The 15,427-nt window shown below is 33.9% G+C and overlaps 4 protein-coding genes across 4 annotated transcripts; 3 read left to right on the top strand and 1 right to left on the bottom strand.

The window, feature by feature from the left end:
* The first annotated feature begins 1,591 nt into the window (after window positions 1–1,591).
* Window positions 1,592–5,806, top strand: LOC106120081 (uncharacterized). Its single transcript, XM_013315256.1, has 12 exons — window positions 1,592–1,878; window positions 2,007–2,110; window positions 2,404–2,562; window positions 2,869–2,971; window positions 3,117–3,270; window positions 3,369–3,449; window positions 3,588–3,687; window positions 3,758–3,885; window positions 4,150–4,296; window positions 4,496–4,598; window positions 4,677–4,901; window positions 4,974–5,806. Exons 1-12 carry the CDS (start codon window positions 1,730–1,732, stop codon window positions 5,105–5,107), a joined length of 1,587 nt encoding a protein of 528 aa, XP_013170710.1. The 5' UTR covers window positions 1,592–1,729; the 3' UTR covers window positions 5,108–5,806.
* An 81-nt stretch (window positions 5,807–5,887) lies between these two features.
* On the bottom strand, window positions 5,888–8,570 carry ova (ovaries absent). Its single transcript, XM_013316737.1, has one exon. It carries the CDS (start codon window positions 8,250–8,252, stop codon window positions 6,825–6,827), a length of 1,428 nt encoding a protein of 475 aa, XP_013172191.1. The 5' UTR covers window positions 8,253–8,570; the 3' UTR covers window positions 5,888–6,824.
* Window positions 8,571–9,084: 514 nt separating this feature from the next.
* LOC106120048 (TBC1 domain family member 5) lies at window positions 9,085–13,954 on the top strand. Its single transcript, XM_013315229.1, has 11 exons — window positions 9,085–9,125; window positions 9,198–9,265; window positions 10,129–10,263; window positions 10,763–10,862; window positions 11,185–11,301; window positions 11,767–11,891; window positions 12,071–12,121; window positions 12,381–12,483; window positions 12,912–13,030; window positions 13,492–13,634; window positions 13,752–13,954. The coding sequence occupies exons 1-11, from the start codon at window positions 9,123–9,125 to the stop codon at window positions 13,937–13,939; spliced, it is 1,152 nt and encodes a 383-aa protein (XP_013170683.1). The 5' UTR covers window positions 9,085–9,122; the 3' UTR covers window positions 13,940–13,954.
* A 1-nt stretch (window position 13,955) lies between these two features.
* LOC106119694 (uncharacterized) lies at window positions 13,956–15,203 on the top strand. Its single transcript, XM_013314818.1, has 3 exons — window positions 13,956–14,044; window positions 14,162–14,390; window positions 14,641–15,203. Exons 1-3 carry the CDS (start codon window positions 13,956–13,958, stop codon window positions 14,893–14,895), a joined length of 573 nt encoding a protein of 190 aa, XP_013170272.1. The 3' UTR covers window positions 14,896–15,203.
* The last annotated feature ends 224 nt before the right edge of the window (window positions 15,204–15,427 follow it).

Below are 15,427 nucleotides of genomic sequence, written 5' to 3'. Positions count from 1 at the left end.
CAAATGTTAATATTGTTTGTTTGTAAACTAGCGATTTTATAAACTTAACAAACCTATTTAAATTTATCTTGTCTAAAATATCCAAGAAACTTTTTTTTTCTTTAATTAACATGTAAAATATTGCTTCCATTTGTAAATGTATTTTTTTAATCTACGTATAAATCATTTTGTTGACAGATTATAAAATCTTATGTTAGATTATAAACAAACAATATTCACAATATTACTGTGTGTTCAAAATAATAAAACGTACTTAAGAGATTTTATTTAGAAAAAATATTTTTCTTCTATTCTTCTACATAATATATAAGTAGAATATATTCGATACCAAATTAACTTAATAATTATATTTATTTACGATAACTTTACCTTATTTAATTCCAATACAGTAAATCGACAAAGCGCAAAGAGCGTCGGTGGCTCAGTGGTCAAACACTTGACTTGCGATCTGCAGGTCCTGGGTTCCAATCCCGCCATGTACCAATGTGTTTTTCGATCTCCGATTAACATATGTACATTTATCCGACGTTCTTACGGTGAAGGAAGCAATTCAAAGATATGTGTGAAGTCAACCAACCTGCACTTGGCCAGCATGGTTGTCTATGGCCTTATCACCCTTAACTTTGGGTAGGCTCCGAGCCCCTCGGTGGGGACGTATAGTTAGCTGATGATGATGAAATCGACAAAGTTGACGGAGAATTTTACTTGATAACGTCATTAAATATTGATGAAAAATTACATATGTAAATTTAATAGAATTAAAAGAGATAAATACGTCACAAAACCGCATAGGCGATGGTGCCTCTCTATCCTTTGTTCCTTGCTCTCTTTTACACTCGGCTATGGCGGAACGTGACAATATGTCATTACGTCGATTTTTAACACGTTATTACGTCAAAAAAATGGGAAATTTCAATATCTTTGATTTCTTTTGACTATTTTCTGATTTGGAATTAAATATTAGTCATCAAAATAATAATAATTGAGGTAAAATAAAGTTCTCATAATTTGTATGATTGATAAGAAAATATCTAATTTATTTTGACTTTTGTGTTTTAAAATTTAAAATAACCGATCATTTATTATTTTTATTAAAATTTATCTATTTGATTTACAAACAATCCTGTGAAAATGTGTTTAAATAAAAAGATCTGTGAAAACAATTGTTTTATTTACCTTGTATTATGACGCAAAACGAAACAGCTTGAGATTAGCTTTTTTACTGATTTTTTATCCCGATTTTAGACATTTAGCTATAAAATCAATTGTGCATTACCTTTTCTTGCTAAATAAAACAACGTAGCTTATTTAAATCGAGAAATAAGAAAGTGCACATAGGTTCGCGCATAGCAGTTCATAAGTTCGCGCTTCCAAAAAATCAATATTTTCGCCAACAGACTTTCACTCTAATTACCTTTAAGTAAAGTCTACTTCTGTATGATATTTAAACATTTTTCTACATAAGTACACTAATAAATATAGCAATTATTATAAACTTTTTAAATTGTAATGATACATACAAACATAAATATAGTGCCACGTCATTTCAATGCCAAATATTGGATATGGCAATCTCACTAAAAATCAATAATATGCTTGTAAACAAGAGATTCATGTGGGGGAAATAATATAAGCTCTTTCGTAACGTTTTGTACATTGCGTTTTGTTATTATTTAGCTATTTCTAGTTGTTTTGCGTTTTTCATCTGTAGTGTAGATTTAAGGTGACAATGGATACAGCAAATGTGGGATATTCCTACCATCTTCCAACTGCAGGATGGAACTACAAAATACGGAACACTTTGTCTCAATTCAGTGACTTATTTAGTGAATTTAATAAATATATTGCTCCTGCTTATCATCATGATCGCTGTGAGAGGTAAGTTAATGTTCAAACTTAGATATTTATTATGTAAACTAAAAATTACTAAATATATAAATATGTGTTAACAGTATCAATATTTTTGTTTTTAATTATATGAAATTGCAAATATATTTGTGTTACAGGTCCGTACCAATGAGGATTTATTCGATGCACAAAGGGGAATTTGTAATGGTTTTTATAGCATTTTTTGCTTGCTTCGGCCTAGGTGTCTTCATAGGACTTGCAGGTTTGTAAAATTTATAAAAGATACCATTCTCATTGTATCTGAATTTGTCTTTTTAAACATTGGCATCGCCAAACATATTAAATTACAAAATTTTGCAGAGAAAGGGATTGATAAGAAACAAAAACCTCCTTTTTTATTCAGATTTAAACTTAAAGATTTATCAAAGGGAGTTTTTTCTATTGACGCCCCAAGAATAGACGAAAACATTCTTCGCTACGCTAACCAGCGGTTCCTGGCTTATTCTAGAAATCTGTAATCCTTGCCTACTCCTGTTACATTTATCTTATCGGTAGGTCCTTCTCCGACGTCGATGACGTCAGTAGCAGGCAGCAGTGTGCTGGCTAACGCGAGCGACATGTTCCGCGGGCCGTACCCTCTGCGCACTCCTGCGCTCGGCACTCGCGCACAGCAACTCTGGCTGTTCGCTGAGATCCTTACCAACAATAATGACGGTGAGGACAGACCTTTATTTGAACATTTACTTACTATGTCCTGAAACTCAACACGCTGTCAGTGCAGAAAGGAAATAGCGTGATAGCCAGTATATATCTTTTTGGATAATTAAGCTGGTTAATGCAAAAAGATTTGTTCAAAGTAATATTAGCGAAATAAAACAAATTAACCTATTTCGCTTTAGTAAACTCATGATATTTTGATTATCTTAGAACAGCTTCACCATAAAAGCCCGTAAAAATATTAATCATCCATATATTTCACTGGTAGCGAAGTAACGCTTAAGTGTTCTGTTTTATTTCCAGAGGAAATATTCGACAAAAGTTTTCAGATTAGTATATCTATAGATGGAGTACTGAGTGATCATTCCGCAACTAATTTGCTGCCAGAATCTGATGCTACGAATAGGTAAATGTATCGTATTTTTTAGATTGGTAAACATTCTTTTTTCATTTAGAAAGATTTGTAGCCCTTTATTTCGCGCCTTTGCTTTATTATTTTAGTAACAGTGTTGTCAGTTTCAAAATTTTTAACAGATTAAAAATGTTTGTAGAACACAGCATCTTAAATGCAAGAAACAGATATGTGAAGAGGTGATGGTGCTACACCTGGGCGCATTGGAGTTCACGCATTACGTTCTCAACATACGATTCTATGGATTACAGGAATTCCATAAGCGCTACTTTATACGAGAAATTGTATTCTACGTGAGTATAAATTAAAAAAAATCCAAAACTAAACTTCCATCATTTCGTTTTTATATATTTCTAGAATAATTGTTTTATATTTTTTAACAATCTTACAGTTTAAAACGTACAATCCAGCCTTTACACAAATGGAGACGTGGTTTCGATTTATTTTTTTACTGACCACATTTACAGTAGCGGTAAGTTATTAGACAAACACTTGAAAAGTTTTTTCATCCTACAAAATAAGTTTAATAACATTGTTAATGAATTTTCTGCTTTGAATTTAGTGTTAAATTTAAAATCAATATAAATAGAGTAACTTGTAAATATTTCAGTGTTGGTTTGCACATTCACTAAGGAAGTACTCCACACAAGACTGGGCGATAGAACAGAAGTGGCTTTCAATACTGTTACCTTTGCTTCTTCTTTACAATGGTAAGATTCTGTTCCAAATATGCCTGTTATATTGTCATAAAAATAATTTAAATGTATAAATTATCCACAGATCCATTATTCCCGTTACGATTGGTATCAGCAGGATGCTTCGCGCCGTTTATCGATACGGTTTTCCAATCGATGTTCCTCACGTGCGTCCTCCTTTCTTGGCTAGCGTTATACCATGGGCTTAGACAAGTGAGTACTATCCGAGTATTGTTTACATCCTTTATACCATTTACCCAATTCCGTTATATCAATACAACAGCCAAAAACCTGTTAAGTTTTAGTATCCGACTCGAAGGACCATATTTACTAACTGTTTACTAATTAGGTGAATTTAAATTTTAGATTACTGTATTTGTATTAATTGTTGATAGAAGATAATATAGATAGAAAATAAGATTTAATATATGGATAGAAAATAAGATTTACTAACAAAAGATCATATTCTCCTTTCAGAATGAAAGAGGTTTCTTGTCATTTTATTTGTTCAAATTAATAATAGTTGGTCTCGTATGGATGCCTGTCATGATCATCACCGTCTGGCAAAAATATTACGCTTTTTATGATCCAACTTTTAACTACACTGTGAACACCAATTACCCGGTAAGCGCTTGAACAGTTAACTTCAAATTATCCATCCAGTATTCTTGTCATTATCATTATCGTGGGTTTCTGACATAAAAATCTCTAAATAAATATAAATGAATATGAAATCTCTAAATAGATGTTGTAAACTGATATTTTGGCCTCGGAAACCCACGATTAGCCCTTCAAACTTATTTAACTTATTTGTCTCTGACAGGTTATAAAGCTCGTATTCTTCGGTGCCATCATTCTTTACTTCTTATACTTGCTCGTACTTATCGTCAAAGCGTATAGTGATTTACGCAATATGCCGTTTTTCGGTAAGTTTCACATCAAAAATTGATTATTTTTAAAAGACAAATTGATTGAAATAAGATGAGTTGTTTGACATTTTCTAGACATAAGGCTTCGCTGCTTGTCCATAGTAGTCGCTACTGTGACGACTATAACAACATTGCTGGCACTGCAGTCATGGGGACCCGCCGCGCTCCAGGACCACTGGGCATCACAGCCCAAAGTCACCTACGATACGTCCGCCCCTTTCATGGCCCTCTATGGCCTATTTAACTTTAAAATGTATCTATTAGCATATCTATTCTCGCCTGGCATTGGATCTATTCACGGTAAGATTTATTTTTTACTTTCTCAAACATCTGTTTAATAAAAACATAATAATGAATTTTTATATGTTTCAGAAACGGCCATAACCAAAGACAATCCGGCGTTCTCAATGATCAACGACTCGGACGAAGAAGTAATCTATGGTTCCGATGAGGAAAGTCGACGGCCGCTCAATTCGCACCGCAGAGTCAGCCACGAAGATATTTAAAGTCCATAGTTATTTTCCTTAAATCTATGTTTTCTTGTTATAAAATTATACATTGTAATTCGTTTCTTTTTGTTTTGTTATGACCCTTCTATGCACAAATAAGTATGCATTTATCCCTAGTTCATATAACTTGTGACTACATCCCCCTTTATTGTCATATTAATCAGTGCATCAATCTAACGATAAAGGGGGATGAAAGTTACAGACAAAGTTCCCTTATTAAGTCGAAGTCTGTCCAACAATGGTTTTTCGAAGCCAAAATTTCTGTATAAAACATCCACATCCCTGTTTCTCTTTGACAACATTTTGGTCTCAAAAACTCACAGTAAGAGATAACAAGCCTATCATCCGTATTAACAAGATAGCAGTTTAAAGAGCAAAGTCCACCTCCTTTGATTTGAATATCAAGTGCATTGGGTAAAACGATGCCGTATTCATTCGCCATTTTGTATCCGTGGCCATCTTGGAATTATTTATTACGGTATGCAATGTGGTGTAATTAATCGTCAGAAAGTTATTACATTTTAATAGCTTACCATTAAACAAGGCATGTGGAATAAAATCTTTAAAAAAATATATTAAAACCTAAAGAAATAAAAAAATGGCGTAAAGTAAAATGGCGGCTATTGTGTCAGTTCGGTGACAATAGCCGCCATTTTACGACGAAGGTAACATTTATCCTTTTTTAAGGGACACGAATTGATGTTTTCGAAACCTGTTTTTACATATATTAAAAAAATAAGAGTCACGTATACAAATATTGTGATTTTATTACAAGAATTAACTATTGATCTTTTTACATAAGTTAAGAGTTGCATAAATAAGAATTAACTCCTTTTCACATTTGTATAAATAAAGGAATAACTGCTAAACTATTGTACAGTATGTTAAACAAAATAAATAAGTGCTTGTATAATTGTTCAAATTTGGAAATTTAATACTGCAAATTAGTTTTAATGTACAGGAGCCATAGACATCATCTTACATATTAGGCCATGTTCACATGAAATATATTATCAGCTGTTTACTTTATTAATTGTAAAACAAAATTGCAGTGTGTTTTAACCATATTGCATTTTTGTTTAGTGACTATGCATAACACAGCATAGGGATTGTATAGATGGTCAAAAAAACCTTTTAAAAACAATGAGTTATATTGCTCACAACCAATTGCTGACAATAAATTTGAATTGAACACAGCCATAGACAAAGATTTTTACAAATGTCAAAGTTTAACATAAATAATGTAAACAAAACTGAAAATAGATAATTATTAACTACACATTCATAATCAGTTTCATAAATGAAAAACAATATATTTAAAATATTGTAAGCTTTGTTTCTTGACCTACAAGAGTCAGCTATTAATATCACAAATTAAAGAAAGCTTCAAATATGAGTTTTAACTGTATGGTCTTTTTCCAACTCGAAAGCAAAAACTTTTTTGATGACTAAAGGTTGTCACACAATTAAAAGGACCTTGCCAACCCAGTACCTCCACACCTCGTAGTCGACGCGGTGTAAGCTGTGCTGATTGAGTGATTCAGATATAAATTAGTTATCAAAATGAAATGCCCATCTGGTTTGCAGCAGATATTAGCCCCAAATGAACTTAGAAGGTGAGGTCCTTTTAACAATGTGACAACCTTAACATCTTTTTAGACAAAAGCTTGATGGCAATAAATAAAAAAATATCCCTGGTAAAACAATATAAAATTCATTCTAAAGTTATAGTCTGTAAATTGTTCAAAGTATGAGCGATTAGAATCACAGGGTGTGGCTGCAGCACAGCGGAAGGCAGGTGTTGGATTGCCGGGAGGGGGCGCTGGCGTGCTCCGCAAGGCTCCGCTGGCAGGGCATTAGGTGTCGCCGCAGCCCGACGCAGCACAGCACCACCTCTCATTACACATGTAATACCAGCACGTGGATCACAGTTCTCATTTCCACTAGGTCCTTCATCATCCGAACACAAGTCAATCACTTCACAATCATTATCAAGTCTCTTTAATGGATCTGCACTCCTCACATCTGCTTCTGCTGCATGATCAGAGTCGAACCCATCAACATACACTATATCTTTGTCTACTACATACATTTTACTCTCAGATTCCTCCTTGAGTTTTTCAATATAGTCTGTCATACTCTTTAATGACATTCTTTCAACTTTCACAGATACAGGTCTACACTTAAGATATAGTAGTTGTCCTTTCACATCCAGTAACTTCTTATTTCTTTGATTTGGAAATATGTGTGTTCTGTGCCAATAATCTATAGGCCTTCTATACCTAATTGGGAATTGATTTCTACTTTTGCTAACTACATTTTTATTCAAAGGAGTCGTTGTACAACAAAATCTTTCAATTCTTTCTCTAGAATAAGTGGAATCTCTCTGAACATTAGTTTTAGCATTCCTCATATAAGCTAAGGAGGAAAATGGGAAGGGAGGACCTCTATCAACATTGGCAGCTGATCGAGAATTCTTAGGTTTTGTATCTATGTTGATATTATTTGAACTAGCACCATGGGCGATTTGTTTTGTTGACTGCAGTTTCAATGCAGACATAAATTCTGCCAGGCCCCTATTACATGTAGTAGTGGGGATTTCATTATTGCAAAGCCTCTCATGTGCTTGTAATGTATGTAAATTGTCAAAATGACTATCACAATTGTCACACAGATATATGTCAGCAGATTTGACATGCGATTCCTCTTTTTCGACTGACTCTTCTCTGTCATAAAAAAGATTCTCATTTCTAAAAGTTACTAGAAGCCGTCCACTTGGCCTGTAGTACATAGACGTAGTGTGATCTCGATTGTCAACTAACCTTAGCCGTTTTCTCGGTAAGCGCGCGAGATGTGCAGAAAACACAAGTAAAAAAGCGCTCTTGTGATGATTGTAACATCGCCTTACAAGGTTCTTTAGACGTGTCTCCCAATCCTGCGGTACTTGCTCTGGCTTTACAAAGGGATGAGAAAATTCCACATCTTCCGGCCACCATGGTGGTTGGCGAATGTCTTTGGCGGTGTCGTGGCCCCAAGAACATGTTACCATAAACGTTATGAACTTCTCGAGCTGTGAAGCTGATATTGTTGATACCGCTATTGGGTTGCCGTTTGCAAAAAGCAACGGTAGATTAGCGATCATGGCTAGTGGCGTATATTATCATCGCAGAGGTGTCAGCCGATGTGATCTCGCTTCACTCAGCAACACGCTAACGGTTATCACATTACAAGTTGTTGCGAACATCGTTACCATAAACATTGTATCCACAAAACATATGGTTTGCTAGGAACGTCAAACAAAGACCAGAACCAAACGTAAGTTTAATAGTCAAATTTTACAAAAATGCAAACAACTAACGCATTCTGGCTTTAACAAAACTAATGAAAACGAGAGATGGATAGATTCGCAGTGCACAGATAACATTCGTTGCTTTTCTTTCTCACAGATCACAAATGTCTTTTACGGCGCCATATTGGCGCCATATGATCATGTGAAATGTGAACCCGCACTCTCTTAACTCGGACTAGAAAAGCTGTGTACATAACAGATGTGTATTTATAAAATATGAACTATACGTTTAATTAATTTACATCCTTATTTCTATGAATACATAAAGTCTTAAATCTATGATATAAAATAAAATTAAAAAAAAAACGAATAATTAACAAATAAAATTACATTACAATTCATTCTATCAAGTTGGAATGTTTAAAAATAAGTCGACGTTTTCACGTTTTTGTGCGCACGGTGCATTCTTTTTCACAATCTTTCGTATATTTTACACTGTGTAATCTATGCTGTCAGTGCGATTTGACATTTGACACTTATTCAATATCAATAATATTTGTCAAATTGTCAACATTTACTGGTTTAAAACGGTTGTTTTTCTTTATTTATTTTTTATTAATATATGTAACAATACTATTTATTAAATAGTATTACCGTTCAATCAATTAAACTTATAATTTGAAGTTTTATTTACAAAAGTGCGCTATGCTTATTTAATACAATATGGTATGGTATTATCGTATTATTTGATGTAGTATTAGTATTCAAAATGTAGTTTTATTTTTTTGTTTAACTTAGGAGTCAAACAACATCGATTTTTCAACTGGTTCGCCGCCAAATAATCACGTTGAAGCTACAGATTACGAGTAAGTATTCATAATGTTATCAAATTATAAATATTGACATTCTTTGTTCATTTCTTCTCGTAATATCACTAAGCAAACAATGAATCAAGTAACTTTTACTTATTATTTTAATTACGGATTCTAAAGTTTTAATCACAAAAAAAAGAATAAGTTTAATATAACATTGAGATTGCTATAAAAAGTTGTAGGTTTTACTTTGTAAGGTCATTGGTTCCGAGACTTCGGCTTTTAGAAAGTTTTTACTTCATGTTTTACACGAGATGTATAAATTGAATTCATGGATCTGATACTCTTTTCTCTGTGAATGTAACAAAAATACTTTTTATAAAACACTGACAAAAATATATTAAATAAAGGCATTAGTTCTCATTTAAGGGGTGAGACTTTAACTTACCCTTAATTATATTGATTTATTTATAAGAAATATATAATAAGCATATACAATATTTAAAAAATAATCAAATAGTTAATTCAATATTATAAATGTATGCCAGTTACTTTTATAGTATAATAATAAAAATTATATCAAATTACTATCAATGTAGTTTATTATTATCTGGATTGGAAATAAGATATATTTGTTTAATATTAATCAAATAATCATTACATATTAATGAGTCGACCCTGTGAATACTAATATTATGTATAATAAAATTATTTTACTCATTAACATAAAAATACAATAACTAGGGAATAAACACACATTGGAGGAATAAATTACTAAATATAAAAATATGTTGAAAGGTTTGAAAGTACTGGTTTTCTTAAGTCCACCTCAAATGAAAAAAAAAATAGTAAAATCATAAATGGAAGTTCTCTATCCCTCTGAGTTATCTATGACTTGTGTTGTTTTTTTTTTCTAGTTTACATTTTGCAACATGGAGTATGGAATATTTGAAGAATGCCGCAATGCAGCTGCAGCTAGTGAGGCCAAGGAGCTTAGCTTGGGCCATCATGTTGAAGGCCCTTCCTTCACCTTCTAGTGATATTATAACCAGGTATCCACTTTACTTGTAATTCAAAAGAAAACATAAATATATTTTTAAAAATATTTTAATTCTTGGTTGAACAAATTTAGTTATATTACATTGAAATCAGTTAGATGTTTATGAAACATATCACTTTTACCTTCGTTACAGTTTTTCTTATTAAATTCCAATTGGATTAGTAAACTCTTAAGTGCCTTTTTCCACTTAGTGACTTTCTCTTGTAGAGATGTCATGGTTGCAGAGGAAATAAGACAAGGACTATTAGTCTATTGTTTATTTTTATAATGTTAGTAGCTATCGCCCGCAACTCCGTCATGGCGGAATAAAAAAAAACGTAATGAGTAGCATATATGTTCTTTCAGACTATGTTCTACATCTATGCCAAATTTCCTTGAGATCCATACAGCTGTGCTGGAGATACCATCAAACATCCATCCATCTAAACATTCGCATTTATAATATTAGTAAGAAATACTGAAATGTAAGCCAAATGTTATATTTTTTACAGTATTAAAGCACATAGGAACTTTTATATTGACCTAAGAGATAAGTTGTCTATGGACCCGCGCGCCGTCATAGACGATGATCCACTCTCACAGAATGATGAGGTAAGTTTACAGGATAGACTTGCAAATATTATTATAAACACATTCAATACTACTACAATTCCAACTTGCAAAATGAAATGTTGACAATCAGTAGCGATGAATGTGTTATGTTAGTTAAATTAATTTATTACTGTAATATATAATATCGAACCTGGATAAGCAATAAACTGTATAAGCAAGATTCATTCTCCGGTCAAGACCTTAAGTGAGAAACTGGGTGTAGAAAAACCTCTATTAGGGAGAAAAATATCCCGGTTCTTTGGACTCTCTAAGACTGTTTATGGCCATACTATTGTTTATAAATTCTATATTTTTTTTTCAGAGTGCATGGAAACAACACTTCTGTGATAATGAGCTGAAGGCTCTTATATTACAGGATGTTGTTCGAACTTATCCAGAAGAAGTATACTTTAGAGATAAAGATGTTCAGGATTTAATGGTAAGGATACATTGTATATTGACGTGGACTAAAAGTATATTACTGTGGGTTTCCACTGTTTAAAAACCTATAAAAAAAATCTACAGATTTTCCTTTCAACCTATTTTATCTTACTAATATTATGAATGCGAATAGATGGATGGATATTTGTTTGTAGGTATCTCCATATATCTGGCATACATATAGAAATAGCCTGGAAGAACACATAGGCTACTAATTATGTTTTTTTTTATCGCCAATGGACAGAGTCGCGGGCGACAGCTATTGTTCCGTATGATAAAATGTTGGCCTCTAACTTGGGTAGGCACCGAACCCCTCAATGGAGACTGTGTGAGCTAATGATGATAAGATCATAATAATTTATTTTTTTTAATTAGAAATATAAATACTGTCCATTTATAGAGTTTAGTGGATTTTCATCAAAGTCGTTTAATTCTTTTATTTTTAAAATAAACATATTTGTAGGTGCGTGTTCTATTTTTCTGGGCCAGATCTCACTCGGTGGGATACAGACAAGGTATGCATGAAATACTGGCCCCCTTACTATTTGAGTTACACGGAGATAGGAAATACGCACCAGATGATATCAGGTAATTAAATTAATTTACTTATATTTCTCTATGTTTGTGCCAGGATGTTTACGACAATAGTCGAATGCCGTACCTTTAACCATTAGGCTATTGATGATGATTTTAAAATAATTAAATTGTGTTTTTTTTTTCAATAAGAGAGAATTGATTCATTGTTTTAATAAGATTTTCTTTTCCAGTGATACACTCAAATGTTATTTAGACAAGGAATATTTGGAACATGATAGTCAGTATGTATTTTTATTGTTTTTAATTTTTAATCTACATTTTTACAATGTAAATAATGAAAGTACATAAAATATCCTTTATCCGTAAGATTTTTTTCTCATTTTGTCTATTTTTAATATTTTATTATAACTGTTGATGATGTTATCAATAAATTTAAAATGAAATTTAATAATATTAAATCAAACAGAGATTGAAATATATAAAAAAAAGATTTTTTATTTTTTTTATTTTCCTGTATATTGTTAAAGATGTTTGTTGCAGCATGTTGTTCAACGCAGTAATGAAAGGTGTGGAGAGGTTCTACACAACGGGAGATGTGGTGCCCAGCTCCAGCGGCAGACTGCCCACCTCCACATCTGTACATGTAACTTATCCATTACTTATTACCTAAGTTATTATATTCAGATAAATATAAACTTAAATTACAAATACAGACTTTACAATATGAATAAGACAATTTTTGACGGGCAGACAAAAGACAATTTTTTTGTTGTTTTGTTCAGTTTTTTTTATTTTTACTTACATTAAAAGAAATAACAAAATTGAAACTCGGTATTTTCTTACTTTTTACTATTATTATAAATGCAAGTTTTTGGATGGATGGATACATATTTGTTAGAAGTTTTCTCTGGAACTACTGCATGGATCTCGTTGAAATTTGGCACAGATGTAGAACATAATCTGGAAGAACGCATGGGCTACTAAATAAGTTTTTTTTTTTTAAACAGGACAGTTTTAAATAAAACATGACATTTTATTTTATTAAATAATTAATGTTGTTTTGTATTACAGAGTCAAAATGAAGTGGTGCGATATCTGGAGAGAGTGAAGGATGAGTACTTAGCGCCATTAGACAATGAGTTGGCCACACATTTGGCCAAATGCAATATATCAATGGAACTATTTGGAATGTCAGTATTCTGTAATAATCTCCTAATAAATGCATTTTTAATGAAAATATTACGATTTAAATATCGTCGTTTAACACTTTTCATGCTACTGCGATTTTTTTTTGTTAAATTTGAATGCCTGGCGAGAGGCACTGAATGTGTTGAATCTACAAAATCTTATTACTTATACTCTTTTTAACTGTAATCAAGAACGTCTAAACCGATTTGGCTGAAAATTGGTGGAAAATTTTATCATTTTTTTTTAATTTCCTCATGGTAAAATCGCGTGCAAAAGTGATAAAATTATTTTTTTACTATGTAACAAAATCAACATAATAAGACCTACTATGGTATAGTAGTAAACATTTTTTTGGAATTTCTTTGACCCGGTTACGAGGCCTTTAAGCCAAGTTATTTATAGATGTGCAGAGATAATTTAAAAAAAATGTGGCGTGTGAAAGTATAGAGAGATATATGTGCAGTCGGTGGCTGCGGCTGCTGTTCGGGCGAGAGTTCCCGCGCTGCGAGATCCCGCACCTATGGGGCTTCATCTTCGCAGACGGACCTGTGCTGCCCAACCTGCACTACATCATTGTCGCCTTGCTCATCTCTATGAAGCCCTCGCGTAAGTATATTTTAATACATATACTAGCCTATTGATTTCCATTGAATTATATTTAACTAATTTCGCATTTTTAGTTTTAACGATGTATGTTTTTAATGATGTTTGTTTTATTATCAGTGATGGAGGCGGAGAGTGGTGCGGCGCTGTCAGCGCTGATGCGACCTGCGCGTGCGCCGGTAGCGTACGTGTGCGCGCTCGCGCTGCATCTGCGCCGCCCACATCTGCCGCGACCCGCCACGCCCCCGCAACCGCCCTCCCCGCCCACCACACCGCACACCTCGCACACATCGCACACATACGTGTAAGTATATTCACTGCCTTATGTCTTCTTCCATACCATGTTCTACATCTATACCAAATTCCACCAAGATCGATGCAGCCGTTCTTGAGATAACTTTTAACGGTCATCCGTACATGCAGCCAAACATTTGCATTTAAAATATCAGTAAAATTGACTGCCTTTGCCTCCAGTTAATGATTCCGTATACGGCAATTTTTTTAACCATGTGATCTTTGTGGATATTAAGGTCGTCGTGGGAGCGTGGTCGCTACGAGCGGCTGGAGTACGCGGGAGGTGTGGGGGCGGAGTCGAGCTCGGAGGGGTCGGAGGGCGTGGCGGAGGGCGGTGACGTGGCGCGGTCGCTGGCGGCGCTGGCTCTGCTGCGCGCGCGCCTGCCGCCCGCCGCCGCCGCACTCGCCGCCGCGTTACCCCGCGCCCCGCCCGCCGCCGCACTGCCCCTCAGGCAGATACTACAGGTCAACACATAACTAAAACACATCCACATTTCATCCCATACCAAAAAGTGTTACATCTCTTACGACATCTCGTAGGAATATTAACTCTTTTTGTTTAACGAGGCGATTGTGTTAAGGATTCACTTCTTATTTATGTAGTCCTCAAAATGCAGTAGTTTTTAACGCCTATTCCATTTTATAATCGCTTACAGTCTGAATGTAGCTATTAGGTGTGACAGTTTTTAAACTTAACATTTGATATGTTTGACAGTTGGCAGCTCTACTGCAGTGCCGGAACCACGACCTAATAGACGTGGAGACGGCACTGGAAGCCGCGGAGAACCAGTCCCCCGATGCTGTGGGCCAGCATCAGATAGTGCCCGTGAGGGTGCAGCCGCAGCGCCCTCGCCAGCTCCGACAGCCCAGAAAGGTCAAGGAGGTCCCTCTCAAGGTCTTCCACCAGGTAGAGTGCCAGCAGCCCTCAGACCTTCCCTTCTTGGACCCATTGCGATTAAGGACAGAGTGACTACGACGCAAAATTATGCTCTATAGTTATTACCATTGAGTTATAGTGCTGTGAAATTGTCTATGGTCGAACCAATACTATGATATTTTGTATTACTTTCGTCTGTTTAATTAGTTTTAAGTGCAATACGTATAAAGATCAAATTTAATATATTTTACATGTTAAATATATAGTATAATTCGCTCTCTCATCTTGGTTGCTCTTAAGATATATTTTTAGCTGATTTTTTTTTATGAATTATATTTACACGCATGGCACACATAGATTTTACATTTTCATATGTACTGTAATTATTTTTAGTTTAAGTATAACTTGCATATTATTGATAATGTACAAACATTATTATGTTTCGCAATTTTTTTGCTATATTTCGAACGTAAACATTCTTTGCATAATTCTAACTGTATATTGTGTATTTATGAAAATTATATGAAGAATGAAATAAAATTGAATATTTCTGTGTCTAACTTGTGTTTTTTTTTTACGAAGTTGAGTAAAAGTTTTTTTTAAATTACATTAAGCAAAATTAGGA

Source organism: Papilio xuthus, unplaced genomic scaffold (assembly GCF_000836235.2).
Source record: "Papilio xuthus unplaced genomic scaffold, Pxut_1.1 DF829129.1, whole genome shotgun sequence".
NCBI lineage: Eukaryota > Metazoa > Arthropoda > Insecta > Lepidoptera > Papilionidae > Papilio > Papilio xuthus.
This window is presented reverse-complemented; position numbering and strand designations above follow the sequence as displayed.